Raw genomic sequence first — 20,411 nt, 5'->3', positions numbered from 1 at the left:
TATTTAACATAACTTAAATTTTAACATAACTTTAACCTAACATTAACTTAACCTTAAATTTTAACTTAAATTTAACATAACTTTAACATTAACATAACTTTAACTCAAACCGAACATTAACTTAACATAACTTTAACTTAACTTTAACTAAACGTAATTTTAACTTAAATTTAACATAACTTTATCCTAAAATTTACTGAACTTTAACTTAACTTAAGCATCAACTTTAACTTTAACATAACGTTAACTAAACTTAACTTAAATTTAACTTAACTTAACTTTAACTTACCTATAGCATAACCACAGATAAACAGACATAACACATTGAATATTTCTCAATGTAAAACATCGTTGCTAAAACATTACCGTCATCTGTTGAGTACACTGTGGTGGGTAGTACGCTGAACAGATGGCGGTAGTGTGTAAACGTCAAACGCAAGGGAATTGACTATGCGCGCCACAGGTGGCGGTACTACCAACTACGATACTTTTGAATTGACCGTTAAATGCTTGTTCGATGAACAACTTGCGAGTGTTATGTCTGTTTGTCTGTGGCATAACTTTAACTTAACTTTACTTGAACATAATTTTAGCAAAACTTCACCTTAAATTGAAACAAATTCAACATTAATTTAATTTATTTTTAGCATATCTTTAACTTTAACATAACTTTAAATTTAAATTAATTATAACTTAACATTACCATAACTTTAACGTAACTTTAACTTTAACATAAATTTAATTTAAAGTTAACTTTAACATAACTTATACATAAATTTGAATAAACTTCACCTTAACATAATTTTAACTTACCATTAACTTAACGTTAACTTAAATTTTACTTAACTTTAACTTAACGTTAACTTAACTTCAACATAACTTTAACTTACCTTTAACTTAACTTTATCTTAAACATAAATTAACTTAACTTTATCTTAACATAAACATAACTGTAACTTACCTTTAACTTAACTTAAACATAACCTTAACTTAACTCTAGCTTAACTTTAACGTAACATTAACTAAAATTTAACTTTTGTTTTAACAAATTTTTATCTTACTATTAACATAACTTTAACTTTAACATAACATTAACTTAACTTTAACTTTACTTTAACATAATTGTAGCATGAAATTAACATAACTCTAACTTAATTAGCCGAACTTTAACTTAACTTCAACATAATTTTAACTTTAATTTAGTTGTTACATACTTAATTTAACTTAACATTGAAATAACTTTAACTTTTACTTAATTTTAATAAAAATTTAACTTAACTTTACCTTAAACATAAACATCGGGATCCGGCATCGGCATGTGTTGCATCAGTAAAGGTGCTTAACTCAGCCGGATTCCTGGAAGCAGTCGGCTGAAAAAAAGTATTTTAAAAAATCATCAAATTTTTCATCTGTCTGTTAGAATTTGTAATTACTTTCCAAAATTGATCCGTTGGAGGAATCCGGTTGAGTTATGCATCCTAACTGATGCAACGCATCAATAAGGATGCTCAACTCAGCCGGATTCCTCCAGCGGATCAATTTTGAAAAACAATTACATCAAAATTGATCCGCCGGATGAATCCGGATGAATTAAACATCCTTAGGGGCTGTTCATAAACTACGTAGACACTTTTTTGGGATTCTTGCCCCCCTCCCCCTGCGTAGACAATTGTCCATACAAAAAATTTAAAATTTGTATGGGCCATAAATAATGGTCTACCCCCCCCCCCCCCCCTAAACTGTCTACGTAGTTTATGAACAGCCCCTTATTTATGCGTTGCATCAGTAAGAATGCTTAACTTAGCCGGATTCCGCCAGCGGATCAATTTTCAAAAATTATGTCAATTAATAACACAAACAGTTTAATACTTACCCTATTCTACTTCTTGTCGCCAGCTCTACCTCCGATAATCCGAAATTGTACTGGATCTGGCTGAAAAAAAATGTCAACATCAATTATCATGCACAATTTGCATGTAGAATATTTACCATATTTACCTTCCATATTCCATTAGCTACTCTCCCAACATGGCCATCGGAGGCCATTTTCGTGGCGCGGATAAAAAAACACTTCTCCACCCGCACGATATAAAAAGATGACTGACAGCCGCCGCGAAAAAAAAATCACAAAAAAATGGCTAAGTTCCATCCGCCATTTGGTAGCCCGGCGCATGAAATTACTCTAGCGAGGCGAGTCGCCTTTCGTCCGGATCCCGGAGCGCCATTTGGTCGCCCGGCGGATGAAATAACTCTAGCGGGGCGAGTCGCCCTTCGTCCGCATCCCGGACAAAGGGCGAACGATCAGTCTTCAAGTCGCTCAATGTCAAATGACGTCACTTTTTCGCCGGCAATTCGTGTGGGTAAGGCCGTTCATAAATAATCATACAATTTGAAAGGGACCGGAGCTAGTCACAAATTACATCTCCATGGTAACTGAAATAAACACGAGTGTTCACCGGTTGATCACACACCCTTGGAAAACCGACAACGAGTCTTGACGGTCGTAGAACTTCTGGACTTCTTGATTGGCGATGGCCGATGGCCGGTAGACCTTGCTAAGTACTGGATCAGTCTGGGTGGCTTGCTGTACTGTCCTAAAACTGAGAGGAACGAACTTGATAGAGTTGGATGCTACTGACCTCAAGTCCTCCTCGAGGATGACACTGGCTACGACGAAATCTTCATCATTCGTCTTGCATGGCGGGCGATGAGTCGGAAAAGAACGTCCACGTTCCCGCGTTCATCATCATTCGTCTTGCATGGCGGGCGATGAGTCGGAAAAGAACGTCCGCGTTCCCGAACTTCTCTGTGTTGACGTACTCGATCTTGAAGTCGTAGAGCAGTAGCTGCAATGCCCACCGCTGCAGACGATTTGCCATGTAGACGGGGATTCCCGTTTTTGACCCAAAGATACGGAGAAGAGGAGCGTGATGAGCGTTTGAAGGAGAAAGCTGCGACCGTACAACATCCTGTGGAACTTGGTAACCGCATACACGATCGCAAGGCCTTCACGATCTGGTTGACCGTACCCTTGCTCTGCCGGTGTTAGTGCACGAGAAGCGTGCTGCACGACTTTGACGGATCCATCAGGCATCTTGTGGCTCAACGTAGCTCCAACTCCCACTGATCGGCAGCTCTGGTTTGTAGTGCGTCAACAAGAGATCAGATGACAAAAGCTGCTTGAATTTGTCGAAGGATTTTTGGCATTTTGACGACCACTCAAACTTCTTGCCGGCCTTCAACAATTCATCGAGAGGATATCGCAAATTCCGCATTCCGAATTTACCGTAATAGTTAATTGCCCCAAGGAACGAGCGAACGCCGGACACATCCGTAGGAGCTGGCAATTCCCTGATGGCTTGGATTTTAGCTGGATCCGGTCGCAATCCTCGTCCGTCGATGGTACTTTATTTGTCGCTGCCCAAAAGAACACTTCTCCGTCTTGATGGTGAAGCCATATTATTGAATGCGCTGAAGAACTGCTTGCAGGTTTCGTAGGTGATCCGCTTCATCCACTCCTCCTACAATCACGTCATCGATGTAACCTGAGGTATGCTTGAGTCCGATCAGTATGGTGTCCCCCAGTTGTTGAAACGCTCCAGGTGCTGCTTTCACCTCGGCTTTCACTCCTGGCGGCAATCGGTTGTAGCGGTACAAGCCCCGATGCGTGTTTACTGTTAGCAGATCTCTTGAGGCTTTATCCATTTCTTGCAGGTAGGTGTCTGACAGGTCTATTAGGCTGAAAATTTTGAAATTGGCCAGCTTTGCAAAGATGTCCTGTGGGAAAGGAAGCGGATATTGATGCGGTTGGAGAGCGTCGTTCAGCCCGGTGGAATAGTCACCGCAGATTCGTATGGCACCACTCGCCTTCCGGACCACAACTATCGGTGCAGCCCACTCGGAGTACTCAACTGGTGTGATGATGTTTGCTTGTTCCAGTCGATCCAGCTCTTGATTCACCGTGTCGTACATTGCGTAGGCGACTGGCCGTTTTGGGCGGAACACAGGAGTCTGCCCTTCCTTCAGGCTGAACCGGACCTTCGCTTTCGTGCACAACCCCGGTGCGTTGGAGAATGTCGAGGGAAAAACTTGCTTGAGGGCGTCGATGTTTGACGGAGAACTGCTGACCTGGTTGCAGAAATGCTCTATTGGGACCGACCACAGATTGAATGTGTCGATAAGACCGGATGCTGTAGACGAATTTATCGTTGCTGGCTTCAACGGTGGCTGACCGATTTCTTTCCACGTCGTTTCCGAAACTACGCTAATGTCGGATGCCGTATCGAGCTACCGCTTGCCCTCCTAACTGCACTGTCACGAACTTCCGCTGCTTCTTCACGCTGCTCACCAAAACGGTCTTGGTTGCCACCGGCTTGAATTTCTTCCGCTTCAAAGAGCTGCTGGTTTACCTGGCGCTGGAACAGTAGCCTTCCCGATGGCCAAACTGGCCGCATTCGTTGCACCTGTGCTTGCCGTAGGTGCAATCCCGTGCATAGTGCATGGAACCGCAGTTCCAACATGGTGTAGCTGGACCAGTTCCATCTGGCTTACCTGGTTTCGACGCTGAGTGCCCCATCTCTTGCTTGAACTGCTGCTTTCGGAAGGGCTGCTTACGCCGGAGTGCCTTGATGGTTGCTGACGATTCGATCATGGATGTATCATGCTTGATCGTGAGCAGTCGTTGACATTCGTCGGAGATTTGTTCCAGTGACTGCTGCGTTTTCTTCGATGCGGGTCAACAATCGTGTCCGGATCTCGCCATCTCCTTCCGATTTCAGACCGCATACGAAAAGCAAGCATTTAAACTGCTCCTCGCTCATTTTCGCTAACTCGAACTCGACGCAAAGTCGATTCAACCGGCAAGCGTACGTCTTGTAATCCTCACCAGGCTGCTTGACGACTTGGAGGCAACGATAACGCCGGCTGATGAGCGATTCCACCGTACCAAACAAGCTTTTCAGTTTCGCCAATGTATCCGTAAAATTCACCTCCTTCGTAGTTTTCGGCAGAATGTAGCTTACGTATCGTTCATGTTCCGACGGTTCCAGTTTCCGAAGTAGTAGGCGGACCTTCACCTCATCATCCAGGCGAACGGCATCCTTCGAAAACAGGTTATCGTACCGCGTATACCAGGCGGCGAACGTGACGCCACTATCCGGTTCGTATCGAAACTCGACGATGTTGTTGGCGAGCGAGTCGACAATCTGTTCCGGATGCGTTGGTGGCTGACCGAAAGCTGACATTGTTGACCGGATTACCTGCTCGTGCTGCTTTAAAAATGCCTGCTGCTGCCGCTGTGCCGATTCCTGCTGCTGTACAAGCAACTGGTTGATTGATACTTGCTGCTGCTGCAATTGGTGCAGGATCTGCAGCATCATCGGGTCGGCTTGAATGGACATTTGTTGCTGCTGCATTTGAGGTTGGTTTCCCTGGTGCATCACTGGAGGACGAAAAAGCGGATTTCCTGGGTTGGGCGGCGAATGATGTTGATTGTTTCATCCCGGCGGTGGTAGAGGTGCTCCTGGTGCCGGGGGATGTGCGCCGTTTGCCACAGATTGACCAAAATTTTCTCCGGGCGGCGAACTCATGCTCGCGATTCGACGCCTCTTCCTCGTGGGTGGAGTATTTTTTCACTCGCACTTTTTCCACGAAAAACCGAATTTCTCGTCGCCACTTTTACGACTCGCGCGACATAGGTGACCGTGACATTGGATGTATGTAATGCGCGAGAGATAAATACAATTAAAATAAACTTTATTTTGTAAAATATGCTTCGTGTCTAAAACACGCTGTTTCACTTCTCTTCTAAAAACTCCGATGACGTTTCTCGCTGTTCGGTATACCTAAAGAGCCTGAATTTATAAAGAGACGATCGACTGGAGACAGGGTGGTCTGCCAACAGTGAGCTCAACTGGTCGATGGATTCTGTTTCGTGTACTAGGGATGCAATGACATTTATATAAGGTCTGGGCCAAAGGGCTTATTGGTGTTAGTGAAATGTTCAAATGATTAGTGGTGTTCGTATTATATTGCAATGTTTATCTTTTTACACGAAACAGCTGTTGGCAGTGACGTATATCTATCTGTTCTCAGTATGTTGGCAGTGACGTATATCTATCTGTTCGCAGATGTTCAGCAATGTTTACAACATTTTTGCTTCTAACACCAGCAAGCTGCCTGTTGGTCCAGACCTTATATAAATGTCATTGCTAGGGATGTCCATGGGCCCAACCAGGGTTGCTTCCACTCATATATAGGGTCGCTATAAAAAAATGATTTTCTGAATTTTGAAATCATTCGATGTGTTCGGATCAATTATAGAATATGACTAAATTTTTGCAGCAACTTTTCAAGCAGCTCAACTGTAATATATTTTTTAATAAAGAACTATTTCACCTTGAATTAATTACTAAATTACTTACAAGAAATAGTCCCCTCTAATCCCTCGTGCTACGACACTGGTTATGCTGCTGTTTTCAGTTCCAACACTAGTCCTAAATAGGTAAGTTTAGTTTCTAATTGTTTTGCTTCTAATCTTATTATTTATAGGTACTCACAATCAATCAATTAATTCAACTTGTTTACGGAACTATTCTGATAGTATCTTCAGCTTCTGGCAGGTAATCATCCGATTTAGAAAGTCAACCCTAATATTGAAATAGTTTATGTCACATCTAGTAAGTATAGTGCATTTCATTTTGTTTACTTACGGATTATTTAGCACTAAACTAAGAAAATACCACCTCCACAGAAAACTGATTTAAACTTTAGATTTGTTTGTGATTTTACAACTTTATTAAACAAAACTGAGCTCCTCCACTATCTCTTGGGTTTGTTTTTGTTTGTATCCTCCGTTCTACTTCTCCACGAATCGATGTAAACAATCAACGACGGTCCTACCGCTGTAGACCGGTGACGCATACATCTCGCTTCTCACATCTCACTTCACGGCAGGCCGGTCGCGAGTACAGCTGAAGCCCAGTGGTGTCAACACACCCCAGCCCGTAACTCCGGTACCCGTTCATCAGTGGTTCCGGATTTACCATCAAGAACTTCCAGCACTGCAAGGTTGGCTACTCCACGCCGGAATACGCCTTTGCCTGTCCGTACGTCCGCCTGTCTAACTCTGCCGTCTGATCCTACGAAGACTTCCTCGACAATACCTCTAACCCAGCTTTTCCGGTTCTGTCCATCTACTACAAACACGAGATCTCCCTTCTTCAATGACTTCCTCTCAGCAAACCACTTGGTACGCTTGTTGATCGTTGGCAAGTACTCCTTGTACCAACGCTGCCACATCTGGTCCGCCAAGTACTGCGATCGCTTGTAAATGTCGCGCAACGCTTCTGCTAAGTCCACCGAACCATCTACGTGAACATCGACGGACTTGACCGTACCTCGAAGAAAATGGTTCGGTGTTAGCGCTTCGGAATCTGCTGATTCCTGGGGTACGTACGTTAGCGGACGACTATTTACCATATCTTCCGCTTCAGCCAGGGTAGTTAATAGAATTTCGTCCGTCAGACGTCTGCCATCGTCGAGTGCCTTCATCGCCTCCTTTACAGATCGAACCATCCTCTCCCAAATACCACCCATGTGTGGCGTACCAGGAGGATTGAAGTTCCACTTCGTTGTGCTACTCGTCACTGAATCCGCACATTCACTGTCAATTCGCTTCACCCAAGCAATCAACTCCTTGCTGGCTCCCTTGAAATTTGTCCCGTTGTCGGAGAAGATTTCGTCTGGAACTCCTCGTTTGCAGATGAATCTGTGAATGGCCATGAGACATGCTTGCGTTGTCAATCCATGCACTACTTCCAAGTGCACCGCACGTACAGCAAGGCACGTGAACAGGGCGATCCACCGCTTCTCCTTTCTTCTACCAACCGTCACTTCCACAGGTCCTAGATAATCGACTCCAACAGCACTGAAAGGTCGAAGCTGTCGGGTGATTCGCTGAACCGGAAGTGGAGCCATCATCGGGACCTCAGCATAACAGCGATTCACTCTACACCAGACACACTTTCTCATCACTTGCTGGATTTCCGTTCGCAACTTCGGAATATAAAACTTCTGTCGAAGCTCGTTGAAGACCGTTTCCCGATTTGCATGTCCAAACTTTTCATGGTAATATTGTACCAATCGTTTCGTCACTGCGTGTCCTTTCGGCAGGATAATCGGGAACTTCATATCGAACCGAGGGGGACGACTCTATCTACGATGCAAAAAAGATTGTGTTTTGCTGTGGCTAGCTGCACGCACGCTTAGTAGATAGAAAGAAGATTGATGACGATTCTGAAGATTTCCTGCAAAAAATTGATGAGCGATGCAAGTAGATGCGACAAATGAAAGAAGATTGTTCGAAGATTGATTCGCTAGTGTGAGATTTGTTGACCATCTAAACTTGAGATTTAGATGTGTCGCCCCCCTCGTATCGAACGGGATTTCGTCTGACTTCGCCATCCTACCATTCATTCGAATCACGCCACACTCGTCTACGATCGGGGTGAGTTTGTATAATGGGCTCCTCTTCCCGATCTGCTCTGGCTTCTGATTCGCTTTGAGTGATCCATTTCCCAGGAGTACCATTACTTCATCTGGGAACGCCTCCAACTGCGCCTGCCTCCACAAAATCACTTCCGCTCTCGAAAATTCGTCCTGCTGCAGTGGTCGCTGTACAACATTGTATTCCGCCTTAAGTAGCTGTTGTTGCCTCTCGTTCGCCACCATCGTTCGTAACGGAAAGCCCTTTACCTTGCGTCGAAGATTTGTAATGAATCTGATTACGCAAGCTGTGATTCGCAACAACTTACGCCAGCGCCATGTCACTTCTGCATCGATCACGGGTTCTGGAAACTCCTTCATTTCATGGTGCAGCAAGTATGCTTTCATTTCCTGCTCAGTGTTTGCATCCGGCAACCCCTCGGTCGGCCAGCAATCTTCTGGTTGGTGCAGGAAATTTGGACCATTAAACCACTCTCCTTCTGAATCCAATGGAGGACCTTGTCCCCACTTCGTTAGTGCATCAGCCAGGTTCATCCGAGATCTAATCCATCGCCAATCCGTTGAGCTGGTTGTCTCCAAAATTTCTCCAACCCTGAATGCAACGAACTGCTTGTATTTTCGTTGATCCGAACGCAACCAACTCATAACTGTTTGCGAATCTGTCCAAAGAAAACAACGGTTTATGGAAAGCGAATGGTTGGATTTGATCGTTTGTAACATTCTTGCACCGAGGACAGCTCCCATCAGTTCCAACCGCGGAATGGATTGTAACTTAAGAGGGGCTACTTTTGATCGAGACATCACCAACAGGCATTTAATTTCACCGTCTACCATTGCACGAAAGTAGGCCACGCAGCCATATGCCTGTATACTAGCGTCCGTGAAGATGTGCAGCTCAAGCCTGTTAATTTCGGATGACCGCGTCTGTCCAAAATATGAGCGCGGAATGCGAACCCTCTCCACTAACGGCAAGAGATCCGTCCATTGCTTCCACTTGACCAAGCATGCATCGTCGACTTCTTCATCCCACTCGCAGCCCGTTCGCCATAAGTCCTGAACCAAGATCTTTCCATGTACGGTGAAGCATGAGAGTAGTCCCAACGGATCGAAGAACCCCATGACACAACTCAGTACAATGCGCTTCGTTGGTGTCTTATGACCCTGCAGGTACTCTTGTAGATCTTCGCGGTGTTCAGTCGAGAAGGAGAAAACGTCTTGACCTGGATTCCAAATTATACCGAGTATGCGTTCATTTCCAGTCTCTTTGTCCTGGTTGAAATGAATCGTCTGGACGGGTTTCGGTTCCCCAAGACTGACTAGGACTTCCTCCGAATTGGATACCCATTTTCTTATCTCGAATCCCCCTTTCGAATGTATAAATCTCACCTGCTTTGCCCGCTGTATCGCTTCTTCGATGGTATCAACGCTGTCGAAGTAGTCGTCGACGTAGTGTTTCTTCACGATTGCTGCGGCGGCTTCCGGATACTGTACTGCAAACTCCATCGCGTTCTTGTTCTTTACGAACTGGGCGGAACATGGAGAACTTTTCGATCCGAAAGTAGCTACGTCCATAACGTAAATACTAGGTGCTTCTCTGGGATTCGATCGGAAGACGAATCGCTGTACTCGTCTGTCGGCTGGACGAATCTGCATCTGGTGGTACATTTCGCGGATGTCTCCACCGAAAGCGATCGGTCGTTCGCGAAATTGGCAAAATACGGTGAGTATACATACCAGCAAATCAGGTCCTGTGAGAAGTAAGGAATTGAGGGATATTCCTTTCACACTTGCTGCTGCATCCCACACGAGTCGTACTTTTCCCGGTTTCTTTGGGTTAAGGACGACGTTGAGTGGAAGATACCAAACTTTTCCCGGTTCGGCTTCTTCTAATTCTTCGGCACTTGCCAGATGCGCATAGCCCTTCTGCTGATACTCCTTGATCTGCTTGCAAACGTTTTCGAACAGCGCTGGTGACTTCAGCAGTCGTTGCTCCAAACATTTCATCCTGCGCGTGGCCATCGGATAACTATCTGGAAGTTCTGGCTCTCCTTCCTTCCACAGTAGGCCGGTCTCGAATCGATCGCCCACTCTTCTGGTGGTCTGCTCCAAGATTTCACGAGCTCTTCTATCATCTTCCGATTCTGTCAGCTTCACCACTACGGAGTCCTCTAAAGCGTACTGACTTTTCAGCAGATCATGCAGCTCCTGATTGCTTACTTCATCGTGATGTCCCAGATACACTTCCGCATTTGATAGCTGCACCTCATTTGGACCGTACACTGCCCATCCTAGCTTGGACCGCACCGCTATTGGCTCACCAGGCTTACCAACCTTTGCTTCAGTCGGTGCAAGCAAGTGGAGATTGTTCAGACCGATCAATAACCCCGGGCGTTGGTTTTCGTACGAAGCAATCGGTAACCCTTGCAGTTTCTTCATCCGCTGACAGAGCACCGACGCACTTAGGGATTGCTTCGGTAGTAGCAGCTCGTCAACAGTTCGAACCGTGCCGAGTTGATGTTTCTCCTTCCCATCTCGTCCGGAAATGAACAAGTCCATTCGTCGGGATCCCTTCTCCACGCGCGTGATATCGGCTGTCCATTTGATGGTCAACTGTTCCTTCGTTCCTTGAACACCTAGCTGATCCGCCAGGGAACTTTCTATCAGAGTCACTGATGCGCCCTCGTCCAGAAACGCTAACGTATTAACCGACCGCTTACCGAAATACAATGTCACTGGTATCATACGGAACATGATGGTACTGGTGGTTCGAAAGTGTGCGTTGATTACCACGGATCCGGTGGCGGAATGCAATAGAGGATTGTGACGTTCCCGACATTCGTCGATGTTGCACCGGATCTTGAATTTGCACGGAGCGTTACCGTGATCATTGAGGCAGACAACGCAGAGTTTCCACTTTTCGACCAACTTCAAACGGTCCCGAAGTGTCCAAGCCTTGAAATCCTGGCAGAATCGCAGACGATGATCGGTCCACTTGCACGCTTTGCACGGTCTCGGATGATTCTCGCCGACGCCGGGGTTGGCCCTCTCCACTGCACTGTGATTGTATAAATGAGCTCCCTTTTCCTTCGCTTTGCTCTTTCCGGCGTGTTCGTTGCAAACTGGCTTCGATTCTGCTCTGAAATCCATCTTCACGTTGGCCTCGCAAGCTTCTGCAACAATCTTCGACACAAAATCGGTGAAAGTACGCAGGTTCACCTTCCTTTTCCGATTTTTGTAGCGAACCCATTCACGCTTATCATGGGCCGGAAGCTTATCGACAAGATCCTGGATAAGAAGAGGATTAACCAGGTGCTGCTCTAAACTCGCTGCCTCTAGATGCTCGCATAATTGCTCCACAGCATTACCGAATGGAATGTATGACGCCAATTTGTCTGACTTCGGAGGATCCAATCGCCGCACTTTCTCAAGGTGACACTTTAGCAACTGTTCCGGGCGTCCATACAGCTGACGAAGTTTGCTTATGACTTTCGGCACCGATTTTGGAAACAGTAGCTGTCCTCGAACGTTTTCCAACGCCTGACCCTTTAAGCTCTCCTGCAGCCGAACAAGATTCTCAACGTCGGAAAACCCACAAGCATCGTTGGAGGCTTGATAGCTTCCAATGAACAGCGGCCATTCTTCAGGCTTTCCAGTAAATAGTGGAAGTCTCTTGCTGATTCCACTCCGGGCCACCATTTGCGCTTTAGAAGGTGCCGCATTAGACTGTCCCAGCCCGTGAGATCTAACTTTTCCTGACTTATTTTTCTCTTTGCTCGTCTTCTTGGGTTCTTCTTCCTCGTCTTCTTCTTCGGTGGCCTCATCCGAGTCGCTTTCAGACTGCTCCTCACTTTCATCGTCACTGCTAGATTCATCAGACTCTTCATCTTCCTCTTCCTCCTCTTCTTCATCCGATTCGACCTTCTTGGTTTTCTCCGATCGCTTTTGGCTACGTATTTCCGGATTCTTCAACGGTGTTCCCGCGGTCGACTGTTTCACGGCATCAGAAACTTTGTTCACCGATTCCTTTCTGTCATCTTCACCAGCGTTTAGCTTGGACAACTCTTGCTGGACTTGATCCATCCTTGCATTGAACGACTCCCGCATCTTCTTCATCCGGTCCAAATGATCTTGCTTGTCCTTCAGCGCCTTCTCCAACAACTGTTTTTGCTGCTGTAATTCCTTAGCCCGAAACTCGTTCTCCATTTCGATCCGCTGTTCTTGAAGGATTCGGTCGATTTCCATCCGCTTTTCCATCAGAACGCGTTCGTTCTTCAGCTCTTGCTCTTTCTTTTTCCGTTCCTTTTCAAGAGCTTTGAGCTGACGTTCCATCGACGAGCCAGACCTTCCGTCGGATTTCACGCTGGACTTATCCGAGTTGTCGTCGGTCGTTTTCTTCTTCTTTTTGGCACCCGTTTTGGAAGATTCTGCGTCCAGTTTCTTCTGGCTTTGGCAGTCTTCCTCAGGACAATACCACTTTGCGTCACTTTCGACTTCCTCCGTGACTCCCACGCACCGGTAATGGTACCAAACGTTGCACTTGTCACAACATACCATGCCTTCATCCTCATCGGACACCGATCCGCAGCCTCCACAGGCGGTCTTGGTGAAATTCGCATCTCCCGGCATCATGTTTGAGGTTAGATCCTTTTCTCAATATTTCTTTTGAGTTTGTTCGGATCAATTATAGAATATGACTAAATTTTTGCAGCAACTTTTCAAGCAGCTCAACTGTAATATATTTTTTAATAAAGAACTATTTCACCTTGAATTAATTACTAAATTACTTACAAGAAATAGTCCCCTCTAATCCCTCGTGCTACGACACTGGTTATGCTGCTGTTTTCAGTTCCAACACTAGTCCTAAATAGGTAAGTTTAGTTTCTAATTGTTTTGCTTCTAATCTTATTATTTATAGGTACTCACAATCAATCAATTAATTCAACTTGTTTACGGAACTATTCTGATAGTATCTTCAGCTTCTGGCAGGTAATCATCCGATTTAGAAAGTCAACCCTAATATTGAAATAGTTTATGTCACATCTAGTAAGTATAGTGCATTTCATTTTGTTTACTTACGGATTATTTAGCACTAAACTAAGAAAATACCACCTCCACAGAAAACTGATTTAAACTTTAGATTTGTTTGTGATTTTACAACTTTATTAAACAAAACTGAGCTCCTCCACTATCTCTTGGGTTTGTTTTTGTTTGTATCCTCCGTTCTACTTCTCCACGAATCGATGTAAACAATCAACGACGGTCCTACCGCTGTAGACCGGTGACGCATACATCTCGCTTCTCACATCTCACTTCACGGCAGGCCGGTCGCGAGTACAGCTGAAGCCCAGTGGTGTCAACACGATGTTTTAATGATATTTTGTACTTGCAAGTTGTTAGATACAAAAAGAGGATGAAAGGCAAGTGTTTGACTCATAAAACCTGTCAATTTCGCTACCATAGTGTTACAATAAGCGATTTTATGATTCGTGAGCATTCACTCAGAGTGAGCGCTCGCGAGTCGTAAAATTGCTGATTGTGACTATCTGAAAGCAAATTTGACAGGTTTCATGTGTCAAACACTTGCATATCAACCTCTTCTTGTATCTCACAAGTACAAAATATTATTATAACATCTGATTTCAAAATTCAGAAAATCGTGTTTTTATAGCAAGTGAGTGGAAGCAAGCCTGGTCCCAACACCATGTTATGGTTTCAATTTATTAAATAGTTCAGATAGGCTAGAAATGACACGTTCATAGTGAGAGAATGTACCATATGGTGCCCGTTCACTGAACAAAATCAGATTCACATTATCAGGCCCTGCCCAAGAATAAGAGGATTGACGATGATTTGTCGTGATTTATCAAGTTTTATTTTGCAATTTGCATATAATTGTAATTGATTGAATGAAATAATAAAAAAAGAATAATAAGATAACGTAACATGATGCACTAACTAATTAACGGGATCGACTATGGGAATAGAAACCTAAATCAATAACATATTTAAGATTAGCGAGATTTAATAACCAATAATTGTGAAGATATGGATTGGGAAGGGGATCTGGGAACATTTACATAAAGTCGCCCATGGGGAGGGATTTAAGACGGAAGCTACAATAGGAGAGGAACACAATAAAGGAACGCGAAGATGGACGTTATGATAAACGACTAACGATAAACTAATCCCAACCAAGTTTTGAAGAGAAACCATTAACTAGTTGCAGCTGAAAGGAGATACCAAAAATTTTCTATTCCTGTTTCTGTCGGTGTTTGTTTTTGTTTTTGTCTCCTTTCAGTCACGCAACTGATTACTACTAATAACCAATTACAATTAACTAGTGAAGAAGTATAAACGAATTTTGTTGATTATGATTATGAATTAAATCCGCCAGAACATCGCAGCAAAGGCAAACACTTAGGCGTCAATAAGTAAATCAAGCAAGCCAATACACGGATAGAAATCTCCTTATACCTTTTGGCAAATTTCCATTGCTGATTATTCATAAAATGTATAAGTCAACTAATATGCAGACGCTTTGCAAAAAGTAAATAAAGATCATGTGTCAAATGAAATGTATAAGCGGTCATACATAGCTTTTATGCATTCTAATAGGACTTATGTGGTTTGTCTTATGGAATGTATAAGGCTGATGCTTTGGCAAAAATGTATAAGTGAAACACATGAATTAAATAATTGATTTTCGTTTCGTGTAGGAATTCGACCAGGGCCCAGGTCAAGCAGCTGCCCAGAAAGGAAGTCTTTCACGTTTGCCCTGTGCACCTCTGAAGGTTCCCATCAGGTATTTGAGTACAACAGCGATTGACGTAGCCCCCTTGGAACGGAAATGAAAGCGAACAAACCTGATGTTGCACAACAAGCTGGCGTGTTTTTTTAGTTCTTTTTTTTTTCTTTTCAGCAAAACAACAAAATCCTCTATCTCTCTCTTTATTCTTTTAATCTCTTACCTAATCGGAAGCTAGTGGGACCAACAAGCCTGCTAGTGAGAGGAAAGTCGTTATGCTATACGGTCTAGCATAGGCCACGACTAAATTTCCGTAGGTTCATGCCTGGCTTAAGTGCAGATCGGTAGGTAGCAGCCGGCCAGGGTGTGAACTGAGCAATAGCAATAACAATAACAATTTTTCATAGAAATCTGTGAAATAATTTTAGTGTGTACCCCTTAAACCGCAGTATAAATACTTTTTTCGAACACATAGTGGGCCGGACAAAACAAGGCCGTGGGCCGTACGTTCGACAGACCTGCTTTAAATAAAACAGGAATTTCGGACAAATAAATATACTTGGTATATTAATTTAATAGCTTGTTTATATTGTTCTTCCTTCTATCGTTTAAAGATTATTCCGCAAGAAAAAAAACGAATTAATATGTATAAAAATAGCATTCTTTTTTATAGACCATATACAAACGACTGTAAGCAAAATTTTAATCTCACACGAGTTGGAACCAAACAAAGTTACCTATACTGCAGATACTTTCCAATGTCAATTATAAGTAAACCTCAATATCATACCGCAAAAGAGTGGCATTTGCACTCACAGCTCTTATCCTATCCACTATATGCATTTCGAGTGCTAGTACAACATATTTTCTATAACGTCGGCTAATAAAGGCATCGGTCAAGCAAAGCCTATTATAAATTGAATGTTTCCATCAGTATTAGTGTAAAATAGCTACTACAATCGATTTGGTTTACACGTTATACATCAATTTCGAACAAATATGTTTTTAATTTCCTGCGCGTAGCAATCACAATCGCGTCGTTGTCTGCGTCGAGCGACAACCATATACCAAAAATAAATAGTACACTACCTATATCCGGTATACGATACTACGATATTAAATAATCCAATGCTTTGTGTTTGTTGTTGTCGAATTTGACTAACGCATCAGATATTTTCTCTTCCTCAAAACCCAGATCCAATAACTCACTAAGCGGTATCAGATGTTCCACGATCTGTCCAAAAAATAGGATAAAACATTGAATCGAAATAGTTAGCTGAATAATTGTAGGTCATTTACCTTCTTATCATCATGTCCTATTCGTTTTAGCACCGCCGCTACGCGCTCTAATGGGAATCCCATCGACTCGATACGTTTCACTAGATTCTGATCGCTTGGTGATAATCGATTATATAGAGTCAAGTCCTGCGCGGTTGCAGATTTTGCAATGGACTTGTCTGTGACAAAAAATAAATAAAAATGTTGTATGTATGTTCACACTTGATGCTGTGAGCTCGTAGCTGAACTTACCCTCTTCTTGGTGATTCTTTTCTGCAACAGATTGACTATTGTTTCGTGTTCTTCGCTGTGCGGAGTCTTTCACTTCTTCGTCCAGCTGGCGGACAATGTCCGGTACACTTTTAGATTTAGATCTCATAGAGGACACCTCGACAGAGTCACTCATCGAGCCATCAGTAGCGACCACGCTACCATAGCCGGTAGACGGGGTCTCAGCAACGGTCGTACTACCTTGAGCTGAATAGTTGTAACCAGGCATTAACTGAGATTGATGACCGTAAGCGTTGGAGTAAAAATATGCATTTGCATACGTGGACTGCGTTGTTGAATTGTTGGAGGAACTTGTATACGGATAGTAATTGTAAGTGCTAGATCCTAGACCCTGGCTAAAAGGTTGGTACTGAGATTGAACCGATGGTTGATAGGAAGTACCAGCAGCGGAATTGTATTGACTAAGGAAGCGGTTATCTGCTGAAGCGTAGCTAGCTGTCGAAGAGGCAGCGTACTGTCCATAGTTATACTGGTAACTGTTGTAAGATTTATAATAATCACTTGTTGGGACTTGCTGTTGAGGGTTCGGTAGATACACTGCTTGTGGATATTGTGACTGTTGCTGATAGTCGGGCGGCTGCTGAGTTGTGGTCACATTCGTACTCTGTTCAGGAGAAGTCTCGTTAGATTGATGTTTGACATTCAAATCTTGTCGCTTTTCAAGCGGTTTGGCATTCTTTTCATTAGAATCTTCAGGACTTCGCACTGAACCAGAATTAGAAATATTTAAATTATAAACCTGAGCCAAAATGTCCAAATCGTTTATAGTTTTCAACTCCATGTTATCAAAAGGACTGGAAGTGTCATTTTCAAAATCTGAATAGTTTATCTTGTTGTAGATGTTATTGTTGTTATTATTCAACAGGTTAGTATTCTTTGGAATGCTGAAGTTTAGTGGTGTACCAGAATCGATCACTTTACCAGTGGCGCCTATCATCGCCGCCGCTACCTCGGGGAGTACCGTCGGCATAAGAATTGTATCAAACTTATTCATATGACTATACTGCACTGTTCCAGAACTAACTACTAAAGGTGTCTGATTTTTGAGAACTTGCTCCTCAGACGATCCCGATGGCGAAGATTCATCATTTTCCTCTGATGGCTCATCTTCGCCTTCACTGGCACTGGAAAGGTCATCGGTGTTAGGGTAGGAAATCTGGTTCAACTTACGCTTTTGCTCTTCATCTACCAATCTCGCCCGTTCCTGTTCCTTGAGTCTCACTCGTTCATCGCGTTCATCACGTTCCTTTTCCTTAACCGCCCGCCACTCAGTAATCCGTTTAAGTACTGTTTCCTCCAGCTCAAATGCATAGCCGATCACTGCTCGCAAGGCAACACCATTTTCGACCTGTGCCAATCGATTTATAACACTCTGCGGAAGTGTAATCTTTGGAGGAGGTTTAAAGCGCTCCGATATCTTCACCGGGACTCCATCCATGTAATTAGGTGGACTCTGGGACATTCTATATTGATAGCCTTCGTTTTCGGCATTAGCAAACGCAACCGTAGAGACGATGATTTCATCAAGGTTTTTTTTTCCTTTCTACTATCTTTACCGCAGCAGACTGTGCATAAATTGGATTAATATGTTCCTTTGTGATAGCGTTCAGACATCGTCAATCCCTGCAAGCGTACATCCAAATCGGTACAGAAAAATATCAATAACGAATTAATATGATTCTTGCATGAGTACTATAGTAAAATATTTGATTAATATTACCTTGAATCATAGAGTTAACTAACAGAAATTTACAATCTCTGGTAATGCTATAGAGTAACCAAAACGAAATGCAAAATATTTTCCGTCTTCTTGATGCAAAATAAACGTCAAATAATGTCACAATTTCGAACGAGGGATAAACCGCTCGGTTAAGATTATTTCAGCTGTGGATACACTTACAAAATATCCATACACAAATAAAACTACCCAAAATTTAGGTTTTTTAAACCCGAATTTGAGTTTAGCGACCTCTCTCCGTTTATTTCCCCTCACGGAGATGAAATACTACCCAAAATTAATCACTTTTCCCTCAAGTCCCGGGTTCAGCCCAATAACCCAAATTTGAGTAATTAACATAGTAGTTTCCATTCACACCAACAACAAAAAAATTACTTACTCTTAAGTATATTCTACCTAAAGAGCCTGAATTTATAAAGAGATGACATGTCAAAATTGGAACAATCGATTGTCTGTCAAAGTCATAGGAAAAGTCATTCCAATCGAGCAGAAGACCTGTCAAATGGATAAGATGTAAATTCACGCTCTTTAATTCTACCCAAAATTAAGTTTAACTCTCGTAAATTTGAGAATATGCCATTTATTTAAAAGTAACCTAATGGGCTGAACTATTGACCTTTCTGACGTTTATACACGAAACGAAAATCAACTATTTTATTCATGTGTTTCACTTATACATTTTTGCCAAAATATCAGCTTTATACCACAGAAAAACAGACATAACACATTGAATATTTCTCACTGTAAAATATCGTCGCAAAAACATTACCGCCATCTGTTGAATACACTGTGGTGGGTAGTACGCTGAACAGATGGCGGTAGTGTGTAAACGTCAAACGCAAGGGAATTGACTATGCGCGCCACAGGTGGCGGTACTACCAACTACGATACTTTTAAATTGACTGTTAAATGCTTGTTCTATGAACAACTTGCGAGTGTTATGTCTGTTTGTCTGTGCTTATACATTCCATAAGACAAACTACATAGGTCCTATAAGAATGCATATAAGGTATGTGTGACCGCTTATACATTTCATTTGAAACATGATCTTCATTAATTTTTTGCATGGCGTCTGCTTATTAGTTGACTTATACATTTTATGAATAATCAGCAATAAAAATTTGCAAAAAGGTATAAGGAGATTTCTATCCGTGTAACACAAACACTTGCGTAATCCTATTTTCAAGCGCTAAATTTGCTATCCTCACTTTCGCTCCAGGCAAAAATATTGGTTTGTTATTGTTATCCTCACTTTCAGACCATCAATACCCGTGTGCATAGAATGCACTATACCCTAATAAAAAAAATACCATAAACGAACTGTCTCCCGGATGGGTAAACTATCCCACAAATGGTTTGGATTCCACCCCGAATACGTCGTTTAGCTCTCTTTTTATGGGTATTTTTATAAGGGTATACACTCAATAATAAATTACATTAAAAATAAGCTTAAAAAATGCAAATTACCGCTTCACATTATTGAGTCCGGCTGTAGTCATGCATGATTAAATTCTAATTAATCACTTGTGATAAAAAATTATTTTTTCAGAATTAAGTTTTATTCTTTTAGAATATTAATATATAATCAAAAATGATTAAAAATCAATCAAAAAAGATTCAAATTAAATCAAAAATGATTCAAATGTATTCAAACAAGATAACTTTCAATTTAATCAACCATGATTAAACCAACCGGTGGAAACTAGTGATTTTAAATTGGCCCAAGTACATCTATAAGCGACCTCATTCTAGTCGAAATAAACTTCATTTTGAGTTGTTTTTAATTTTCTGTACATAAAAAAATCCACCCGATTTCCTTCATGCTTACTTGAAAGTTCCCATTAAAAGAATAGC

General features: G+C 42.6%; 3 protein-coding genes across 3 annotated transcripts; all 3 read right to left on the bottom strand.

Moving 5' to 3' along the window:
• Nucleotides 1-3,459: 3,459 nt before the first annotated feature.
• Nucleotides 3,460-4,651, bottom strand: LOC135712882 (uncharacterized protein K02A2.6-like). Its single transcript, XM_065235968.1, has 2 exons — nt 4,410-4,651; nt 3,460-4,264 (listed from the first exon to the last, which is right to left on the bottom strand). The coding sequence occupies exons 1-2, from the start codon at nt 4,649-4,651 to the stop codon at nt 3,460-3,462; spliced, it is 1,047 nt and encodes a 348-aa protein (XP_065092040.1).
• A 7-nt stretch (nt 4,652-4,658) lies between these two features.
• On the bottom strand, nt 4,659-13,134 carry LOC135712880 (uncharacterized). Its single transcript, XM_065235967.1, has 3 exons — nt 8,469-13,134; nt 7,044-8,162; nt 4,659-5,464 (listed from the first exon to the last, which is right to left on the bottom strand). Exons 1-3 carry the CDS (start codon nt 13,132-13,134, stop codon nt 4,659-4,661), a joined length of 6,591 nt encoding a protein of 2,196 aa, XP_065092039.1.
• Nucleotides 13,135-15,835: 2,701 nt separating this feature from the next.
• On the bottom strand, nt 15,836-18,616 carry LOC135712855 (uncharacterized protein DDB_G0283357-like). Its single transcript, XM_065235919.1, has 4 exons — nt 18,540-18,616; nt 16,781-18,442; nt 16,550-16,707; nt 15,836-16,484 (listed from the first exon to the last, which is right to left on the bottom strand). Exons 2-4 carry the CDS (start codon nt 18,279-18,281, stop codon nt 16,359-16,361), a joined length of 1,785 nt encoding a protein of 594 aa, XP_065091991.1. The 5' UTR covers nt 18,282-18,442; nt 18,540-18,616; the 3' UTR covers nt 15,836-16,358.
• Nucleotides 18,617-20,411: the final 1,795 nt, after the last annotated feature.

This window comes from Ochlerotatus camptorhynchus, unplaced genomic scaffold (assembly GCF_037179485.1).
Source record: "Ochlerotatus camptorhynchus isolate MF236.1 unplaced genomic scaffold, CSIRO-AGI_Acam_v1.1 ptg000510l, whole genome shotgun sequence".
NCBI classification, from domain to species: domain Eukaryota; kingdom Metazoa; phylum Arthropoda; class Insecta; order Diptera; family Culicidae; genus Ochlerotatus; species Ochlerotatus camptorhynchus.
The sequence above is the reverse complement of the archived record's forward strand: the minus strand, read 5'-3'. Positions and strand labels throughout refer to the sequence as shown.

Coding starts and splice junctions, on each gene's coding strand:
- LOC135712855 (XM_065235919.1), bottom strand. CDS start 18,281: ATGTCCCAGAGTCCACCTAATTACATGGATGGAGTCCCGGTGAAGATA. Junction 16,708..16,780: donor AAAGAATCACCAAGAAGAGG/GTAAGTTCAGCT, acceptor TTTTTGTCACAG/ACAAGTCCATTGCAAAATCT. Junction 16,485..16,549: donor TAGGACATGATGATAAGAAG/GTAAATGACCTA, acceptor TTTTTTGGACAG/ATCGTGGAACATCTGATACC.
- LOC135712882 (XM_065235968.1), bottom strand. CDS start 4,651: ATGATCGAATCGTCAGCAACCATCAAGGCACTCCGGCGTAAGCAGCCC. Junction 4,265..4,409: donor GGCTACTGTTCCAGCGCCAG/GTAAACCAGCAG, acceptor ATCCGACATTAG/CGTAGTTTCGGAAACGACGT.
- LOC135712880 (XM_065235967.1), bottom strand. CDS start 13,134: ATGATGCCGGGAGATGCGAATTTCACCAAGACCGCCTGTGGAGGCTGC. Junction 8,163..8,468: donor TGGCGTGATTCGAATGAATG/GTAGGATGGCGA, acceptor TCCTGCCGAAAG/GACACGCAGTGACGAAACGA. Junction 5,465..7,043: donor AGTGCTGGAAGTTCTTGATG/GTAAATCCGGAA, acceptor CGCCCAACCCAG/GAAATCCGCTTTTTCGTCCT.